We start from the raw sequence: 19,834 nt of genomic DNA on the forward strand, positions 1-19,834 counted from the left end.
CTAAGTCTAAGTCTAACCCCAAAAGTCTAAGTCTAACCCCAAAAGTCTAAGTCTAACCCCAAAAGTCTAAGTCTAACCCCAAGTCTAAGTCTAACCCCAAGTCTAAGTCTAAGTCTAACCCCACCTCTAAGTCTAAGTCTAACCCCATGTCTAAGTCTAACCCCATGTCTAAGTCTACCACCCTCCGCACCTACCTTTCTTACCTACCTTCCCGTGTCCTTCAAGTCCTTGTTGTGACAAAGCAAGACACTCAACATACGTGCATTGTTTAACTATTTGTTTATTACAGCACTTTTTCCACAAGGCATGACTCATACAATCATATACATACACACTATACCAGCAACTACGCACTGAGAAGCAGAACATGTAATGAATAGGGGTCTCTGATTCCAAGACTTAGTTTATAGGCACGGCCTCCACACATTCTGTACATGGCATAGCACAGTTCACAGGCGCAACATAACACATAATGCGTACATGGCACGACGCAATTTACAGGCGCAGCACACACATATGCAGTACAGCTGTAACACATGGTTCGCATAGACATCAGACCAACCAGAGAAAGAGTACAAAGCCTCCATACCCCATTAGTGACCCCACATTTGTGAGAATGTTGTGTACTGCAACCCACCTCAAAAGCAGTGCAGATCTCAGCCCATCCAAAGACATTGCAATTCTCAGAATGGCCACAAAGGGGCGCGAGTCTCAGACTGGCCGGGAGGAACAAAATCGCCTCCACCGGCCCTTGGTTACGGGGTTGGGTTAGCCCTGCCTAGGAACAAACAAAGCAAAGCTAACCCAACCCCGTAAGCAAGGCAAACTTAAAGCCAATTTGGTTTACATTAATTGGATGTAAAACTAAAGCCAATTTGGTTTACATTTAATTGGATGTAAAACTAAAGCCAATTTGGTTGAGATTAATTGAATGCAGACGCTGAAATCAGCACAGATCATCAAATGGCCACAAGGGGGCGCAAGTCTCAGACTGGCCGGGAGGAACAAAATCGCCTCTGCCGGCCCTTGGTTACGGGGTTGGGTTAGCCCTGCCTAGGAACAAACAAAGCAAAGCTAACCCAACCCCGTAAGCAAGGCAAACTTAAAGCCAATTTGGTTTACATTTAATTGGATGTAAAACTAAAGCCAATTTGGTTTACATTTAAATGGATGTAAAACTAAAGCCAGATTGGTTTACATTAAGTGAATGTAAAGCTAAAGCCAATTTGATTGAAGTCAATTGAATGCAAAGCCAAAGCCAATTTGGTTGATGCAAAATGACTGTAAGGCTAAAGCCAATTTGGTTGAGATTAATTGAATGCAGACGCTGAAATCAGCACAGATCATCAAATGGCCACAAGGGGGCGCAAGTCTCAGACTGGCCGGGAGGAACAAAATCGCCTCCGCCGGCCCTTGGTTACGGGGTTGGGTTAGCCCTGCGCTAGAACAAACAAAGCAAAGCTAACCCAACCCCGTAAGCAAGGCAAACTTAAAGCCAATTTGGTTTACATTTAATTGGATGTAAAACTAAAGCCAATTTGGTTTACAATAATTGAGTGTAAAGCTAAAGCCAATTTGATTGAAGTCAAGTGAATGTAAAACTAAAGCCAATTTGGTTGAAATAAGTTGAATGCAAAGCGAAAGCCAATTTGGTTGATGCAAAATGACTGTAAGGCTAAAGCCAATTTGGTTGAGATCAATTGAATGCAGATGATGAAATCAGCACAGATCATCAAATGGCCACAAGGGGGCGCAAGTCTCAGACTGGCCGGGAGGAACAAAATCGCCTCCACCGACCCTTGGTTACGGGGTTGGGTTAGCCCTGCGCTAGAACAAACAAAGCAAAGCTAACCCAACCCCGTAAGCAAGGCAAACTTAAAGCCAATATGGCTTACATTTAATTGGATGTAAAACTAAAGCCAATTTGATTGAAGTCAATTGAATGTAAAACTAAAGCCAATTTGGTTGAAATAAGTTGAATGCAAAGCCAAAGCCAATTTGATTGATGCAAAGTGACTGCAAGGCTAAAGCCAATTTGGTTGAGATCAATTGAATGCAGACGCTGAAATCAGCGCAACTCCTCAAACGGCCACAAGGGGGCGCGAGTCTCAGACTGGCCGGGAGGAACAAAATCGCCTCCGCCGGCCCTTGGTTACGGGGTTGGGTTAGCCCTGCGCTAGAACAAACAAAGCAAAGCTAACCCAACCCCGTAAGCAAGGCAAACTTAAAGCCAATTTGGTTTACATTTAATTGGATGTAAAACTAAAGCCAATTTGGTTTACAATAATTGAGTGTAAAGCTAAAGCCAATTTGATTGAAGTCAAGTGAATGTAAAACTAAAGCCAATTTGGTTGAAATAAGTTGAATGCAAAGCGAAAGCCAATTTGGTTGATGCAAAATGACTGTAAGGCTAAAGCCAATTTGGTTGAGATTAATTGAATGCAGACGCTGAAATCAGCACAGATCATCAAATGGCCACAAGGGGGCGCAAGTCTCAGACTGGCCGGGAGGAACAAAATCGCCTCCACCGGCCCTTGGTTACGGGGTTGGGTTAGCCCTGCGCTAGAACAAACAAAGCAAAGCTAACCCAACCCCGTAAGCAAGGCAAACTTAAAGCCAATTTGGTTTACATTTAATTGGATGCAAAACTAAAGCCAATTTGGTTTACATTTAATTGGATGTAAAACTAAAGCCAATTTGGTTTACATTTAATTGGATGTAAAACTAAAGCCAATTTGGTTTACATTAATCGAATGTAAAACTAAAGCCAATTTGGTTTACATTAATTGAATGTAAAGCTAAAGCCAATTTGGTTGAAGTCAATTGAATGCAGACGCTGAAATCAGCGCAACTCTCAAAATGGCCACAAAGGGGCACGAGTCTGAAAGTGGGCAGGAAGGAACGCAGATGGCATCAGAAGGAAGCGTTGATTGGCCTGGGAGCAGAAGGGCCCTCAGGAAGGGTGCAGGTGGGTTGGATCGCTGGGCTGAAGCTGATGGGATGAACTGTAATGAGACCGAGTGCTGCATCCCACACGTTGCCTGCGATGACCTTGGTGGGGGCTTGTGGCAGAGTGACAGGAAGATCGTGGAAAGGGAACGGAGCGGGGATTCGGGTAACGGCTCAACTGAACTGAGCTGGCGGTGACTGTGGGAGGCCAGGAAAGCCAATGGCATCGCAGGGGGGAAGTCATCGACTGGAAGCATCGAAGGCATCTTCACCTGTAATACAGAGACATGCTTTAGAAGGAGGAACGCTGAGACCCAAACTGTGCTCACCGTCAGCCCACCCCCACAAAACGTGGAAGCCAAACACCACTCCAAGAAATGGCTTCAGAGTAAGGTTAGGAGTATTTAACAGGAAAGGTGTTAGGGTTAGGTACATCAGGATTAGGTTTAGAGTGACCGTTAGGGAAGGCCAAGGCAAAGGCAGGAGCAAAAGGCAAGGAGAACAGCCGAGGGAACGCCAAAACAGAGGGCAAAGGCAAAGGGATGGGAAAGGCTTGGAGAATGCCAAAAGTCGCATCAGAGGTCAGGCCCAAGGAGAAGGCCACAGAGAACACCAGAACAGAGACCAAAGAGATCAACGCAGAAGGCCAAAATGGAGAGCGAGGTCCGTGAGAACGCTGCAGGGAAGGCCGATGCAGAAGGTCAAGGGCAATGGCCAAAGAGAATGCAGCACAAAAGGCCAAAACCAAAGGCAAAGAGAATGCTGTAGGAGAAGACAAAACAAGAGGCCAAAGGGAATGTGGCAAAGAAGGCCGGGAGCAATGGCCAAAGAGAACGTGGAAGGGGACGCCAAAACCAAACGCCAAAGAGAATGCCGCAGGGAACGCCAGAACAGGAGGCAAAGGGAATGTGGCAAAGATGGCCGAGGGCAAGGGCCAAAGAGAACGCAGCCAGGAGCGCCAAAACTGAAGGCCAAAGAGAATGTTGTAGGGAATGCCAGAACAGAAGGCAAAGGGAACGTGGCAAAGAAGGCCAAGGACAAAGGCCAAGGGAATGTGGCACAGATGGCCAGAACCGAAGGTCAAAGAGAACGCAGCAAAGGTGGCCAAGGGCAAATGGCCAAGAGAATGCCACAGGGAACGCCAAAACAGGAGGGCAAGAGAACACAGTAGGGAACAGCAAGGGCAAGGAGAATGCTGCAGGGAAAGGCTGGAGGTGAGGAGAACATGGAAAGAAAAGGACAGGCAGCATTCAGGACACCATGAAGTGCAGAAATGAGCTCTGGGAACCCTACCTTGTGCCTCAGTAAGTAATGAGTAAACATTGGTGGGTGAGCATTGCCCTTACCTGCTGGGCAGACAATTACCAGGCAGCAAAGTGGGGTTCCGGGGCGTTCCAGGAAATGCAGATTCCAGTTTCTGCTGCTGCCGTGAAGAACCGCGCATCTCCGTGCTGTCCTTACAGCGCTCAGGAAAGGGAACAGAGCAGGGATTCAGGTAAAAGCTGGACTGAACCGAGCTGGTGGTGAGTGTGGGAGGACTGGAAAGATGATGGCATTGCAGGGGGCAAGCCATCAACTGGAAGCATCGAAGGCATCTTCACCTGTAATACAGAGACACGCTTTAGAAGGAGGAACATCGAGACACAAACGATGCTCAGTCAGCCCACCCACAAAACATGGAAGCCAAACACGGCTCCAAGAAATGGCTTCAGAGTACGGTTAGGAGTATTTAACAGGGAAGCTGTGGGGTTTTTGTTAGTATTACACAGAAGGTTACAGATGGGTTCAGTGCCCAATTGAAAGCACTATGGAAGGTGCAGGGTTAATTTGCACAGGTATCTATACAGTCATGGCTGCAATTCACACTTCATTTGGGGTTCAGAGCTTAGGGTTGGGGAGAAAGTATTGAGGTTAGGGTTATTAGGATCGTGCTCAGAGTGAGCGATAAGGAAGGCCAAGGCAAAGGTAAGAGCAAAAGGCAAGGAGAACAGCTGAGGGAATGCCAAAACAGAGGGCAAAGGCATGGATGACACCCAAGGGAAGGCAACGCCAAAGGCAAAGGGAAGGCAAAGGCAGGGAGAGCACTGAAGAGAAAGCCTCGTCACAGGCCAGGCCTGAGGAGAAGGCTGCAGAGAACGCCAAAACAGAGACAAAAGAAAACAAATCAGGGAAGGCCAAAATGGAGGGCAAGGTCCATGAGAACGCTGCATGGAAGGCCAACGCAGAAGGCCAAGGGCAATGGCCAAAGAGAACATGGAAGGGAACGCCAAAACCAAAGGCCAAAGAGAACGCCGTAAGGGATGCCAAAACAAGAGGCCAAAGGGAATGTGGCAATGAAGGCTGAGGGCAATGGCCAAAGAGAACGCAGCCAGGAGCGCCAAAACTGAAGGCCAAAGAGAATGTTGTAGGGAATGCCAGAACAGAAGGCAAAGGGAACGTGGCAAAGAAGGCCAAGGACAAAGGCCAAGGGAATGTGGCACAGATGGCCAGAACCAAAGGCCAAAGAGAACGCAGCGAAGGTGGCCAAGGGCAAATGGCCAAGAGAATGCCACAGGGAACGCCAAAACAGGAGGGCAAGAGAACGCAGCAGGAAAAGCCAAGGGCAAGGAGAACGCTGCAGGGAAAGGCTGGAGGTGAGGAGAACATGGAAAGAAAAGGACAGGCAGCATTCAGGACACCATAAAGTGCAGAAATGAGCTCTGGGAACCCTACCTTGTGTCTCAGTAAGTAATGAGTAAACATTGGTGGGTGAGCATTGCCCTTACCTGCTGGGCAGACAATTACCGGCCAGCAAAGCGAGGTTCCAGGGCATTCCAGGAAATGCAGATTCCGGTTCCTTGCTGCTGCTGTGAAGAGCCGCGCATCTCCGTGCTGTCCTTAAAGTGCTCAGGAGCAACGCAGCTCTGCTGCCACCTGTGGGAAACAACGCAGTAATGAAGGCGCTGCCCCGCATGTGTGGGGCTGCACCCTGAGCACGTTGCTGTAATGATGACACAAGGGTTGTAATTAATTATAATTATAATTAACATTAGGGATATAATTAATGTTATTCATAGGGTTGAAGTTACAGTTGGTCTAACATCAGTATTCTGCACTACAATCACAATTAAGGTTATTTGACAAAAAACATGAGGCATTATTTCTAAGGCAGCATTCAGGTTAAGAGACATTTTCAACACTGCGTTAAGGGTTTGGTTTACAGATACGCTGCAGGTTAACACAATTATTGTTAGAACTCCCATTCAGCTACGGGTTCAGGTCAAGATTAACTTTAATGTTGCCTCCCAGCTAATCCCAGAGTGCCGAAGGCAAGCAGAACTCCCAGGGCAGGCAAAGGGAAGGAGAACTCTCATGGAAAACCAAGGTAAATGCGAAGAAAACAGCCAAGCTAAGGCAAGGGCAAAAGCAAAGAGAGCACCAATGGAAAGCCAAGGTGAGGGCAAGGAGAACACAACAGGAAAGGTCAGAATACAGCCAAAGAGAACACAGCAGGAAAGGCCAAGGGCAAAGGCCAAGAGAATGCAGCACAAAATGCCAAAACAAAAGGACAAGGGAACACAACATGGAATGCCCAGGCAAGGGCTAAGAAAACATGGCAGGAAAAGCCAAAATAGGAGGCCAAAAAGAACGCGGCAAAGAAGGCCAATGCAGAATGTGGCTGGAACAGCAAGTTAGGAGGTCAAAGAGAACGCTGCAGGGAATGCCCAGGCAAGGGCCAAGACAACGTGGCAGGAAATGCCAAAACAGGAGGCCAAAGAGAATGCTGCCGGGTACGCCAAAACTGAATGCTGAAGAGGATGTGGCAACAGAAAGCCAAGGGCAATGGCCAAGAGATGTGGCATAGAACACAAAAACAGGAGGGCAAGGGCCAAGAGAACGTGGAAGGAAATGCCCAGGATGATGGCCAAGAGAACATGGCAAGAAACGCCAAAACAGGAGGGCAGGAGAACGCAGCAGGGAACACCAAAACTGAATGCCGAAGTGAATGTGGTAAAGAAAGCCAAGGGCAATGGCCAAGAGAACCCAGCATGGAACACAAAAACAGGAGGGCAAGAGAATGCCCAGCCAATGGCAACGGCTAAGAGAACATGGAAGGAAATACCAAAACAGGAGGGCGAGAGAACGCAGTACAGAACGCCAAAACTGAACGCTGAAGTGAATCCAGCAAAGAAAGCCAAGGGCAACGGCCAAATGAACGCGGCATGGAACACAAAAACAGGAGGGCAAGAGAATGCAGTAGGGAACAGCAAGGGCAAAGGGAAGGAAAACACTGCAGTGAAAGGCCAGAGACAAAGAGAACACAGAAAGAAAAGGACAGGCAGCATCCAGGGCACCATAAAGTGCAATGAAGAGCTCTGGGAGCACCGTGTTGTGCCGTGCTATGGAGTGGGTAAACACTGATGGGTGAGCATTGCCCTTACCTGCTGGGCAGACAATTACCAGCCAGCAAAGCGAGGCTCTGGGGCATTCCAGGAAATGCAGATTCCGGTTCCTTGCTGTTCCCATGAAGAGCCACGCATCTCCATGCAGTCGTTACGGCACTCGGGAGCGCTGCAACTCCGCAGCCACCTGTGGGACACAAAACAGTAATGAAGGCACTGCCCTACAGATGTGCCTCTTTCACAAACCTGCACTCCTTTCCCTGATCAATGTGGCTGCACTCTGTGCGTGATGCTGCTTACCAGCAGCACTGCAGCTGGGAACAACAGACAAGTAGAAGGCTCAGGTACCCAACAATATCCATCTTCCATCTTCTCTGATAACTGCTCACTATACACTGCTCTCACCTTCGGTTTGGTAGGTGGGGACTAAGGAAGCAATGCCAGTCCCACCCCCCCCCCCCCCCCCCCCCCATCTCACACTGTGATAGAAGATCAGGTTCTGGACCACCTGCAGACTCGAACATCCAGGAGTCTTTGGGTCCTGATGAGACGAGTCCCAGAGCCCTGAGGGAATTCACCGCTGCAGTCACGGAGCCACTCTCAGTGGTATTTGAGAAGTCGAGGCAGTCAGGTGAAGTCCCTGGTGAGCAGAAAAAAGGTGACAGCACAGCTGTTATTATGGATAGAAAGGATGATCCTGGGAACTGCCAACATGTCAGTGTCACCTCCGTGCTGGGAAAGATCATGGAGCAGATCCTCCTGGAAGTGATTCTGAAGCACACGTTCCAGTGCCTCACCACCCTCTGTGTGAAAAGCTTCCTCCTAATAACCAACCTAAACCTCCCATCTCAGTTTAAAACCTTTCCCCTTGTCCTGTCACCGTCCACCCTCATAAACAGCCACTACCCCCCCCACTTATGCGCTCCCATCAAGTATTGGAAAGCTGTGTCAAGGTCTCTCCAGAGCTTTCTCTTCTCCAAGAAAAACAATCCCAGTTTCCTCAGCCTTTCTTCACAGGAGAGCAGCTCCAGCCCTCTGATCAACTTAGTGGCCCTCCTCTGGACCAGTCCAAACCTCCACATCATTCCTGTGCTGGGGCCCCAGGCCTGGATGCAGTGCTGCAGATGGGGCCTCACAAGAGCAGAGTAGAGGGGGACGATCACCTCCATGCCCCTGCTGGCTGCTCCTCTTCTAATGCAGTCCAGAACCACCAAAATGTGCTGGTGATGAGAGGACTGAGCGCAGTCCTGCCCCGTAAGGCCTGGGGGCACTGGTGTCAGCTGGAGCCAGCAATGGGCCCTTCCAGCCCAGAAAGCCAACCGTGTCCTGGGCTGCATCCATCTGTGGTCAGCAGGCGAAGGGAGGCGATCCCCGCCCCTCTGCTCTGCGCTGCTGAGGCCTCACCTGCAGTGCTGTGTCCCAATGTGGAGTCCTCAGTGCAGGGAGACATGGAGCTGTGGGAGCACATCCAGAGCACAGCCACAAGTATGAGCTAAAGGACGGAACACCGCTCCTGCAAGAAGGGAGAGCTGGGCTGCTCAGCTTGGAGAAGTGAAGGCTCCAAGGTGACCTGGTAACAGCCTTTCAATACCAAAGGAAAGAGCAAGGGAAAATAGAGTTTAGATATAAAGAAAATGTCTTCCACAGTGAGGGTGGTGAGGCAGTAGAACAGGTTGCCAGAGACACGGTGGATGCGCTGCCCCTTTCAAGGTGAGGCTGGGTCAGGCTCTGAGCAGCCCGATCCAGCTGGGTGATCATTGTGGGGGAGCTGCACCGCATCGCAAACCGACCTGCATACAAGCAGTGCACCAACATGGGGCTCATGGTGTTCATTACCTGCTGTACTGATCTCAACCACTGACTGGAGGAGCCCAGGCAATCCTTGAACCCCATTGGGTTGCAAAATAAAGTCAGAAAAGATACAGAACATAACTTAACACACAATAATGATGCACAGAATGCCCTCAAAAAACTCTGCATAGGTGCAATTAATACATGGTACTGTGAATTACAGCCACAAAGCAGGATGATGTGGGAGCAGATGAACCCCACTTGGAGCCCCAGACTGGAAGTTATGAGATGGGAACCACTGAAAAAGAAACAACCCACATAGCAAATACAGCTGCTCTGACCCAGCTTGAGATCCCCCAGAGAGACAGAGCTCACAGCTCTGAAATAAAGCAGGAATCACTCACCCCATCCTAAGGCTCATCCCACACCCCAGAAAAAGCAGTCTCCAGGTTCAGGTGCTGCCCTTACAGCTACCAGCCCTTAAATGAGGCAAGGAACCCCCAAAAGGAGAGATCACAACCCTGAAATACAAATGGAACCACTTACCCCATTCCAAGGACCAATGCTCACCACGCTCAAATGAAACAGCTTCCAGGTGCAGATGGCTGCCAGCCCTCCAACGCAGTCAGGATCCCCAGAAAGGAAGAGACCACAGCCCGGCAACAGAGAAGGGTTCTCCCACCCCCCTGCCAAGAAGCAGGGCTCACCCCATGCCAAGGCAGCACTCACCGGGTTTGGATGCTGCCCCTGCGCTTCCCAGCCCTTAAATGGGGCCAGGGAGGGGTGGAGCCTGGCTCAGCCCCGCCCACAGCCAAACTGCCCCCAGCTGTGCTGCAGGGCCGCACCCCCCCCCCCCAGGTGCTCCATCACAGCTTGGGGCCGTGCCCTTAAAGTGCCGGTACAGCCACGGGACGACAGTAACAAGAAAAATGAATATCTGCTGAGGGAGGTTTATGGATGGACGACCTGCCGTAGCCCAAGAATTTTGGTCCCAGTCTGTCCTGGATGCCAGTTAGTGATTCTCCTAACAGACAGGGGAGCACAGATCTCAGTGCTGGCACAGCAGATGCTGCGATCTGTGTGAGCAGCCCAGACAGCAAAGGGCTGAAATCACTGCTGGGGATGCAGCGAGTGCTGTTTGCCACCCAGTGCTCCCAGTGACACACATTTGTCATTGCACAGCCCTGCGAATGGGAGCAGTTGGGTCAGGGCCTGGAGCGCTGATTGAACACCTGGGGCGAGGACCGAGCCAGCAGTGGGAGCGCAGGTGAAGGCGATTCAGTAACGAAGGGGTGGAGCCTGGCTCACCTCTCCTGGACCCCATTTAAGGGCTGGCTGCTGCTGGGGAAGGGTCTTTGCTGTGGATTCTGCTGTCACTGCTCCCCATCAGAGTGTCATGTAAGGTGAGTTAAAGAGCTCCTGGTCTGGTCCTTGAGCTGCCTTTGTGGGTTTTGGGTTCTCAGGTAGGAGAGGAGGAGCAGCATTCCTGGAGTACAGAGGAGGGAAAGTGGAATTCCTGGCTGGGCTGAAGGGAAGAAAAAGGTACGTGCTTTCTCTGCATAAAAACTTGTGTTTGATGTTTCTCTTTTTATTTGATTTGGTTGAATTTAGTAAACTTCTGCTCCTCCTCGCTGTGCCTGTCACAGACTCAGATCTGGAGGTGGCTGTGTCTCAATCTCTTTCTGGAGATTCCTCTTTTTAGAGCTTTCTATTGCAAGCCTAGGACATGGGTGGGCTTTTTATTTATTTCTGGTTGTCAGTTACTTACCATTACAGCAATCCTTCTAGTTGCAACACCTGTAAAATGCTGTTCTAACCACAGCACTCTGCAAACTGTGCGTTTGTTAACTGTGCGCCCTGCAGCTGGGCTTTGGTCAGTGCAGGTGCGCCTCAGAGACGCCTCTGTAGGGAGCACTGCAAGCTGTTAAAGCCCATCGCTGCTTCCACGGCTCAAATCGCCACCTTGAGAATCAATCCATGTAATTAATTCCCTTCTCTAATGAGACGTGCCGTGCTTCCATCTCCTTCTCTGACACTTCCACCAACAGCTCTGCTTTGGGACTCTCTGGACAGAAATAAGCTCATAGCCAAAGATGCTCTCTGCTTTCTGAGATGAAGTCTATTTCATCCGTAAGGTTGGGGATCCTAGAATGAAAAGCAGCACCCAAAGAAAGGTGAGAAACAATGGGAATAAGAGAACACAGCCAGGAAAGCGTGCAGGGAAAGCGATGGGAGAATGGGAAGGAGAGGAGGGGAGCCCCAGAGCTCCACAAGGAGAGCAGTGCTGCTTAAAGGAGATGGGGGGGAGCCCCTTCAGAGCCCCCCAGTGCCCCTCAGAAACACGCAGGTCCTCTCAGTGTCTCTCTGTGCACGTGACCAAAATGTCATCCTCCATGTGACACACAGAATCAAACCCTGTCCCGCACGTAAGATCTCAAAGCAGGTCGGCTTTATTCAGCGCTGTGTTGAGCTGGGCGCAGGACGGATCGATCCGGCAAGAAGCCTGCTGCAGCCGGGGCTGTGAGCCGGCGCGTGACGAGGAGTTCCCAGCAATTTGGATGTGGATCATCAGATTTCCCAGGAGCCATCAGCATGCAGACCCTCCCCCCATTGCGTGTGCACAGTTGTGGTCGTCTCCTCCTGGAGGTTGTGGGATGACGAATCCTCATCTTCCTCACCGTAAACTTCTGACCTTTCGGGACCCCCCAAACTGTTTTCTTGTTGCCCTGTGTGCATCTCATCACCTCCCTGCCAGATGTCTCTGTACTGTTCTCAAACCTTTACCTTTATGGCCTTCGTCCCCCTTGCTATTCCAGACTCCATGTCTGCCATCCTTATTTTTCCAACCAGCTCTACATTCTTGCTTCTATAAACTTTCTCTAACAACTCCCCCCCTCCCCCCCCCCCCCCTTCTTTATTCCCTGTGAAGCCTTTTTCTCACTCTTACTCTTTTTCTATGGGCCCTCCTCACCCTTCAGAACACGAAGGAATGATGCTGGGTGACGCTGCAGGGGGACCAAATTGGAGTGACGCTGTGGTTCCATTGGGGGATGGTGGGGGGTGAGGTTAGGATACCACTGGGGGTGACACCAAGGTGTGAAGCTGAGGGCTGTCATTGTTCAGAGCCCCCCAGTGCCCTTTCAGTGTCCCCCCCATTTCATCTCCCTACCACCACTCCATTTATTTCCCCTCACGTCTCCATTTATTTCCCCTCATTTCTCCATCAATTTCCCCATTGCTTTCCCCTCATTTCTCAGCCACCTGAAACCCAAACGCCACCACATCCCGTCCCCGCAGCAGCGCAGCTCTCTGCACCCCCAGAGGCGTCTGCAGGGCGTCCACCTGAAAGGCCACGGCCGCACTGCCGTTGTCCCCGCAGACCTCGGTGCCATCGGGGACCCAGACGGCCCCCAGCACGGCGCTGACCCGGCCGTGCTGACAGAGTACAAATGTCACTGTTTGTTCCCGTGCGGCCGCCAGGCTGAGCAGGAAGCGGCGGCGCAGTGCTGCCCGTGTGGCCTGTGTGGCTTTTGTCACCTCTGCCACCTCTGGGGCTTCCCCACGACGACGGTTTGGCGTTGTGGAGCTGAAACCTCGTCCCGAACCTTCTGGGCCCCGTGGGAGGCGGAGGACACTCACAGGGATGGCCATGGAGCTGTAGGGAGGGAGGGCAGAATGGGGGGGGCCTCAGCAGGACTCAAAACCTGCTATCCACATCCCCACATGACTCACACCCCCAAAAGCCCCCCCCAGGTCTTTTCCCCATGCAGTGATGCACACACAGCATCCCCCCATATACCTCACAACCCCCCCCAAAAGCCCCTGTCCCCCCAATTACCCCTGCAGACCTGGTACCCCCAATATACCCCCCCAGTTATCTTCCCCCATAATAATCCCTCCTGGAGTCTTCTGAGCCTCCCAGACCCTCCCATAGATCTCTGCACCCCTCAGAATCCCCCAACGATCCTTCCCAAGACCTTGAACCCTCTCCCTCCCCCCACCCCATAATGAACCAGTCAGGGCCCCCTCAGCCTCCCACAGAAGCTCCCCCAAGGCCATCTGTGCCAGCCAGTGATCTCCCCTTAGACCTTGTATGGCCTCCTCAGAAACCCCCAGAGCTCTCTGCCCCCCCCCAGTAATTCTCCCATCCATCTCAATAACCCCCCAGACACCTCTGTACCCTCTGAGACCCCCCATAGACCCCGACATGCCCCCAATAACTCTCCCACCGCCCTCCAAGACCTGTGCCCTTCCCCATAGGCCTCTAACCCGCCCCATCCAGAGCATCCCCCACAACCTCTGACCATCCCCAGAGACTCCTGTGCCCCCTCCCATGCCCCACCTTGCCCCTGTTCCCCCCAGTAAACCCCTCAGCCACCCCCCAGCCCTTTATGCCCCTCAACAAACCCCAACTACACCCCCAGTGCACCACTGCCCCCCGCCCCCCCCATAAGTCTGTGACCCCCCCCAAGGCCCTCCCTGAGGCCTTTGCCTCCCCCATAGGCCCTCGGACCCCCCCCCCCCAGAACCTTCTCCCAACCTAATTCCTCCCAATAGTTTCCCCCCGTGACCTCTGAACCCCCACCTCAGCTAGGCGCCCAGCCCCACCTTCAGCTGCTGCGCATCCGGCGCGCTTCCCGACCGCGCTTTCCGTTTACGTCATCATTCTGCGACTCGCAGCCCGTGGACTGTGTATTCGCTTTCCGCACATTCGCTAAATCGCTGTGAGTCCCTCTAACCAGCGATCGATGATCCCCCCCCTCCTCTTTCCGCGTCCCTGTATTTTTGGAGCCCCCCGTACTGTGTTTCTTTCTAATTACTATCTTCATGACCGTTTCTCCTTGTTGTGACGAAAGTGCAGCGGCCGCGCCGCGTGTGGCGATTCGCCGCCGCAGATTCGCCGCGAGCCGCGCGTTGCGGTCTAGAAAAAGTAGAATAAAACCAAATGAAAAGTTCCGTTAGCCCCGCGCGTTCCCGACGAGTTCTCGTGTTGTTTTTTTTTAACAGAATTTTCTGATGTTGGCGTGCCGGTGGTAGTGCGAAAGTGCGGAGGCGGACGCTCAGCGCGCGGCCCCGCTCCGCTGCGCGGCGGCTGCGGCCCGGCCCGGCCCCGCCATGCCCCGGTGAGACCATGGAGCCCAACCCGGGGCCCACGGGGGCCGAGGACGGGAGGCTGCGGCCCGGCGCCAAGCGAGTCACCTTCCCGTCCGATGAGGACATCGTGTCCGGGGCGGTGGAGCCCAAGGATCCGTGGAGACACGGTAACGGGGTGGGGAGGGGCTGGTTCGGTGGGCCGGGTTGGGCCTGGTGGGATCCGAACCGGGGCTCCGTGGGGCCACGCGGGGTCCGGGCCGGCATCTCGAGCCGAGGCTCCGTGGGTCAGAAACGGGTCTGCGTTGGGGTCCGAAATGGGGCCTCGGTGGGGCCCGCGGTGGGGCCTCCGTGGGCTGGAATCGGCGCTTTCAGCGGTCCCGAAGCAGAGGCTTTGGAGAATCCCAAAATGGATCCGTCCTGGGGCTCGAACCGAGGTGTAAATGGGTCTGGAATCGGAGGTTCAGTGGGGTCTGAAGTGGGGGTCTGGGAGTCCGAAACGTCTGCTGTGGGGTCCAAAACGGGTCTCTGTGGGGCCTAGATTGGAGTCTTGGTGGGTCTGGGACTTTATGGGTCTTGATGGGAGTTCAGTGGATCCCTACGCTCAATGGGCTCAGGGGGCTCAGGGTGAGGCTTTGGTGGGCGCCAAGCTGGGGCTCAAACTGGGGGATCCAGGGGTCCTAAATTGGGCTTTGGTGTGGGACCAAATTGAGTCCCTGTCCAGGATCCGTGGGGCCCAGACTGGGGGCTTCGGTGGGACCCAAATGGGGTCCTCAGTGGGGCTTGGAATGGGGTCTCCATGGGGCCCAGACAGGGGCTTTGGTGGGTCCCAATTTGGGGCTCCATGGATCTCCATGGGTCGTGAACCGGGACCATTGCAGGACCCAAAATGGGTATCAAGACTGACCCCACTTAACGGCTCTTGGTTTGGGGTGAAACCCAACAAGGTTCCATGACCCCACAGATCCCAATTACTGCAGGACCCCATGGTTCCGTGACCCCATCAGTCCCTCCCACCCCAACCACTGCAGGATCCCGTGCTCTCACAGCACACTGCTCTGAACTCGGTTCCCCCGTTAACGACCCGTATCGGGTTCCCCCACGCGATCTCCTTCCTCTGCAGCCTTTGCCAATGAGCATCAATTATTCCTCTTCTTAATTTCTTATTTATGAGCTGTGGGATCGCTCTCTTCTTCCCGTGCCATCTTAGGTTACCGGGCTGTGCTCCCATCTTGCAGGCCCTGCTCTGTTTTGGGGTCCTTCAGAGCTCTGTTTTTAGGGCTCCCAATGGCTCCATTTCGGTGTCCCCCACAATTCAGTTTCTGGGGCTCCATGGTTCCATTTTGGGATCCTCCAGGGCTCATTTGGGTTCCCCTGGGGCTTCATTTTCTGGGTCTGCCAGGGTTTTGTTCTGGGGTCACCCTTGCATCTATTTTTTGGGTTCCCAAAGGCTCCATTTCTGTTTCCCCCCACAACTCCATTTCTGGGGCTCTGTGGCTCCGTTCTGGGGTCCCTCAGGGCTTCTAGTCGTTCCCAATGACTCTAAGAGTCGCCCATAGCTCTGTTCTTAGGGGCCCTCCAGGCCTCCGTTTTGGTGCCTTCCATGCTTCACATGGGGTCCCCAGGGCTCCGTTTTTAGGGTTCCCAATGGCTCCATTTTGGGGCCCCTTTGGAGCTCAGTGTTTGGGATTCCCCCAGGACTCTGTTTTGGTGTCCCTAAGGGGTTTTGGTCGCGGTTGGCAGAATAAACTCCCATTAATGGGGATTGTTGGGGTCTGCAGGACAAGGAGAGCAGAACAGATGCTCATTCACAGGGAGCTTTGGGGTTTTCAGGTCAGCGGGTCATCGTTAGTGGAGTAAATCCCGTTAACGGAGATCGTCGGGGCCTGCAGGTCGATGCGTTCCCTCTGCTGCTCCCGTTGGGACGCTGCCGATCTCTGTGATCCCACGGAGGACCCAGGGTTCTGCATCCATAACCACAGCCCCGATTCTTGCCTTTTCAGCCCAAAATGTGACGGTGGAGGAGATCGTCAGCGCCTACAAGCAGGCGTGCCAGAAGCTGAGCTGCAAGCAGATCCCCAAACTCCTCAAGCAGATCCAGGTAGAGCGGATCGGCCCGCGTTGTTTGTGCCCCGCGTGCTTCCTGCCCCACGGCCCTAATGAAGGATGCCGTTAATTAGCGCCGTGTTTTGCCTCGTTTCCCTTAATGCTGTGCCTCGGGGCCGGGCTCGGTTTCCCAGCTGCTGTTTGAGATGGAAATTCCCGTGTTGTTCTTCACCCCAACAACAAAAATCCCACTGAGAGCTTTGCTGGTCAGCAAACACGGCTGTGTGATGCCCACAGCTCCTCCCAGCTTTGGGATTTGTCCCAGTTTGTTGTTTTTTCTCCTCCTTTTAGTGTCCCCCCCCTTTCTGGGGGTAAAATGCTGCCTTTTGCTCTTTTCCAGGAGTTTAAGGACCTGGCACCCAGGATAGATTGCTTGGATCTCAAAGGTGAGCGCCTCATTCTGTGCTAATTGAATTTCCCACATTAGGGACAGTATTGGGATTTCACATTGTTAACCCTTCGGTTGAGTGGAGTGCAAGCAACCCCAGAAAAACCCTTTTTTGGGTTCTGTTGCCATCCTTCGAGCTAAAAGTTTGAGGTTTTGGTTCTTGCTTTCCTTCTCTTCCTTTCATTGTAGGATCCCGTGGTTCCCCCAGCCCAAGCACTGTAGATCCCATGAATTTTATGGCCATACAACAACAAATGCACCTCCCATCTGCGGGGTCCCGGGCCCTGGAGCCCCCTCCCCTCTTTTCCCACCGGCCAGCTGCCCGCAGTCCCCGAACACAGCAGAAATTTACCTTTCCACACCCAAACTCCCCATTTCTGTTGCTTTGTTTTTTTCCCCCAGGGGAGAAGCTGGACTACAAGGCGTGCGAGGCGCTGGAGGAGATCTTCAAGAGGCTGCAGTTCAGAATCGTCGACTTGGAGCAGACCAGCTTGGATGAGGACGTGAGTGGTTCTCGTGGTGACCCAAGGGAGCCTCGTGGTTTTTGTGGTCAGTTCTGCACCTGGCGGGGAAGCGGATGAGGTTAAAAAGCCACGGAAATGGTGAAGAAGGGTTTTCACCGCGGCGGGGCGGCGGGTGCCAATGGCGCCTCACAGCATCGCAGTGAGGAGCCGTGGGGTCACCGGGCTCTTGGCTCCATGTGGGGTCACCCAAAAGTCAAAGCCTATGTGGGCCACCAGCAGGGAGCTGTCGGCCGCCACAAGGAAGCTGTTGGCCACCGTGAGGGAGTCGTAGGTTTTCACCTTTCCGCCCCATTTTGGCCACACTGATTTCTGGTTGTCACATTTCTGCTTCACGTTGGCCATTCCCATCTCCACTTTCACCCCCCTGCCCCATTTTCACGCTCTTTCCCCCGCTCTCTCAGGGCGCCTCGGCGCTGTTTGACATGATCGAGTACTACGAGTCGGCCACGCACCTCAACATCTCCTTCAACAAACACATCGGCACGCGGGGCTGGCAGGCGGCCGCACACATGATGAGGAAGGTGGGTGCCTGGGTCCCGTGGTCCCGTGACCTTGCGGGCCCCTTCCACCCCCGCTCCATCGGATCCCGCGGCCTCCGCAGCCCCCATGGCGGCTCCCCTCCCCTCTCGGCCCGCCGTGGCTCCGGCTGCAGCCCCTGCCCTGTTCCCGCAGACCAGCTGCCTGCAGTACCTGGACGCCCGCGGGACGCCCCTGCTGGACGCCTCGGCGCCGTTTGTGGCGCGGGCGCTGCGCATCAGCAGCAGCCTGGCTGTGCTGCACCTGGAGAACGCCAGCCTGTCGGGGCGGCCGCTCATGCTGCTGGGTGAGAGCCGAGCCCCGGCCCATAACCACCCTAACGACCCCAGCGCCAGTGTTCCTGATGGCCCGATGGCCCCAGCGTCCCTAATGACTCCAACCCCTATCACCCTAATGATCCTAACAGCCCCCCAACCCCAATGGCCCTAAAACTGAACTTTCACCCTAAAATTGAGCTCCAAAGCGAACCCTGGCCTCAGGGCTGCCCCGTAACCCCATAACTCTGCCCTTGGCTGCAGGCACTGGGTGTGGGTTGTGGTGGGCAGCCCCTTATTACTTTAATTAATCGCTATGCTAATGAATCAGCGGTTGTTTGGGCTCCGGCTGATGACAGCCAGCGGGGCTGAGCTGAGAGCCAGGGAATGCTGTGGGGTTAATTGTTCATTAGGGTGGATTAATTAGGAAAGGGAGACGCGTTCACACGTGCCCCTGCATCAGTGGGGTGTTGGCTGGAGAGCCCTGCCCAGAGAAACCCCAAAACCTCATTTCTGACCCCCAAACCTCCCCCAAATGCTGCCCAAAGCCCCCCCCAGGACCCTGCCCACAGCCCCCAACATCCTGCCCAACTCCCCCCCGCCCCCCAATCCTGCCCTAAGCCCCCCAAAACTGTGCCCAAATCCCACCCAGTCCACCTGATCCCCTCAAAATCCTGCCCAGAACCCCCAAAAAAACACTCCCCAGATCCCCAAAACTTCACCCCCATGGACCCCCCTGCCAAAATCCTGCCCCAAATCCTCCCAAAGCCCTCACCCCCAAACCTTGCACAAAGACCCCCAGCCCCCCTTCAAAGCCCCCCCGAACTCTTGCCCACAGCCCCCAAGACTCAGCCCAAAGGCCTCACAAAACTCTCATCCTAAATCTCCCCCAAGGCCCCCAGAATTCTTCCCCAAAGCCTCCAAATCTCACCTCAACTCCCACCCCCTCCCCACATCCACCATATTGGGCACTGAGATGCTTTCTCCCCCTTTCCCCCCAGTCTGACGCTCTCAGCCCCACTTTGCTCCAACCCCTCCCCCCCCCCCCCCCCGCCCCCCCAGCACCATTTTGGGTTCAAATCTCCCCGTTTCTGCCCGCAGCCACGGCTCTGAAGATGAACGTGACGCTGCGGGAGCTTTACCTGGCTGACAACAAGCTGAACGGGCTGCAGGACGCGGCGCAGCTGGGCAACCTGCTCAAGTTCAACTGCTCCATCCAGATCCTGGACCTCCGCAACAACCACATCCTGGACTCGGGTGGGTCTGAGCGCAAATCCCCCAGTGCTGCCTGGCTGTCCCCCAAATCATGCCTAGATGTCCCCCAAATCCCACCCAGATATCCCCAACCCCCCCAAATCCCGCCCGGATATCCCCAGCCGCCCCCCAGATCCTACACAGGTATCCCCTAAGTCCTGTGCAGACATCCCCCAAATCTGCTCGGTATCCCCCACATCTCACCCAGCCGTCTCCCAAATCTTGCCCAGATATCTCCAGATGTTCCCCGGATCCTGCACAGATGTGCTCTGAACCTCCCCCCAACCCCCCAAACCTCAGCCCTGCCCCCAGCCCTGCCCAGGACCCCCCTTCCCCCCATGTTCCCAGCCCCCGCCCCCCTCCCTGCCCTCCATGGGGGTACGTAAGGACTCTGTTCCAGGGAGGCCCCTTAGAGCCCATTGCCATCTGATTCCACTCCGAGTCTCAGAGCAGCAGCTCTGATCTCAGTGCCTCGCACTGGGGACGTGTGTCCCCCCAGCCCAGGAATGGGGTGACGACTTTTGGCCGCCCCCTGTTTCCGTGTCCCACCCTATAAAC

At 53.8% G+C, this 19,834-nt stretch overlaps 2 protein-coding genes across 3 annotated transcripts; one reads left to right on the forward strand and one right to left on the reverse strand.

Annotated features, from left to right (window-relative positions):
- Positions 1-262: 262 nt before the first annotated feature.
- On the reverse strand, positions 263-13,806 carry GEMIN7 (gem nuclear organelle associated protein 7). 2 transcript variants are annotated; one of them, XM_048932721.1, is made up of 7 exons: positions 13,731-13,806; positions 9,669-12,777; positions 7,840-7,971; positions 7,371-7,518; positions 5,715-5,862; positions 4,296-4,550; positions 263-3,221 (listed from the first exon to the last, which is right to left on the reverse strand). In XM_048932721.1, the coding sequence occupies exon 2, from the start codon at positions 12,771-12,773 to the stop codon at positions 12,369-12,371; it is 405 nt and encodes a 134-aa protein (XP_048788678.1). In that variant the 5' UTR covers positions 12,774-12,777; positions 13,731-13,806; the 3' UTR covers positions 263-3,221; positions 4,296-4,550; positions 5,715-5,862; positions 7,371-7,518; positions 7,840-7,971; positions 9,669-12,368. The 2 variants fall into 2 exon arrangements, with proteins under 2 accessions (XP_048788678.1, XP_048788677.1); XM_048932720.1 differs by lacking the exons at positions 4,296-4,550; positions 9,669-12,777; positions 13,731-13,806 and having other exon boundaries at positions 5,734-5,862; positions 7,840-8,204.
- A 368-nt stretch (positions 13,807-14,174) lies between these two features.
- PPP1R37 (protein phosphatase 1 regulatory subunit 37) lies at positions 14,175-19,576 on the forward strand. The gene is made up of 7 exons (XM_048932719.1): positions 14,175-14,383; positions 16,217-16,314; positions 16,660-16,705; positions 17,110-17,210; positions 17,633-17,752; positions 17,904-18,054; positions 19,124-19,576. Exons 1-7 carry the CDS (start codon positions 14,254-14,256, stop codon positions 19,429-19,431), a joined length of 954 nt encoding a protein of 317 aa, XP_048788676.1. The 5' UTR covers positions 14,175-14,253; the 3' UTR covers positions 19,432-19,576.
- Positions 19,577-19,834: the final 258 nt, after the last annotated feature.

The sequence above is a fragment of the Lagopus muta genome (genome assembly GCF_023343835.1).
Source record: "Lagopus muta isolate bLagMut1 chromosome 37 unlocalized genomic scaffold, bLagMut1 primary SUPER_37_unloc_4, whole genome shotgun sequence".
Lineage (NCBI taxonomy): Eukaryota > Metazoa > Chordata > Aves > Galliformes > Phasianidae > Lagopus > Lagopus muta.

What these genes read in the sequence shown, in the direction of transcription:
- GEMIN7 (XM_048932720.1), bottom strand. Translation starts at nt 8,077, where the DNA reads ATGATCTTTCCCAGCACGGAGGTGACACTGACATGTTGGCAGTTCCCA. An exon ending in CTGGATGTTCGAGTCTGCAG is followed by an intron (nt 7,519 to 7,839) that starts GTGGTCCAGAAC and finishes TGTGTCCCACAG; the next exon opens with GTGGCTGCGGAGTTGCAGCG. An exon ending in GGTAATTGTCTGCCCAGCAG is followed by an intron (nt 5,863 to 7,370) that starts GTAAGGGCAATG and finishes TGTTTCCCACAG; the next exon opens with GTGGCAGCAGAGCTGCGTTG.
- PPP1R37 (XM_048932719.1), top strand. Translation starts at nt 14,254, where the DNA reads ATGGAGCCCAACCCGGGGCCCACGGGGGCCGAGGACGGGAGGCTGCGG. An exon ending in CAAGGATCCGTGGAGACACG is followed by an intron (nt 14,384 to 16,216) that starts GTAACGGGGTGG and finishes TTGCCTTTTCAG; the next exon opens with CCCAAAATGTGACGGTGGAG. An exon ending in AGACCAGCTTGGATGAGGAC is followed by an intron (nt 17,211 to 17,632) that starts GTGAGTGGTTCT and finishes CCGCTCTCTCAG; the next exon opens with GGCGCCTCGGCGCTGTTTGA.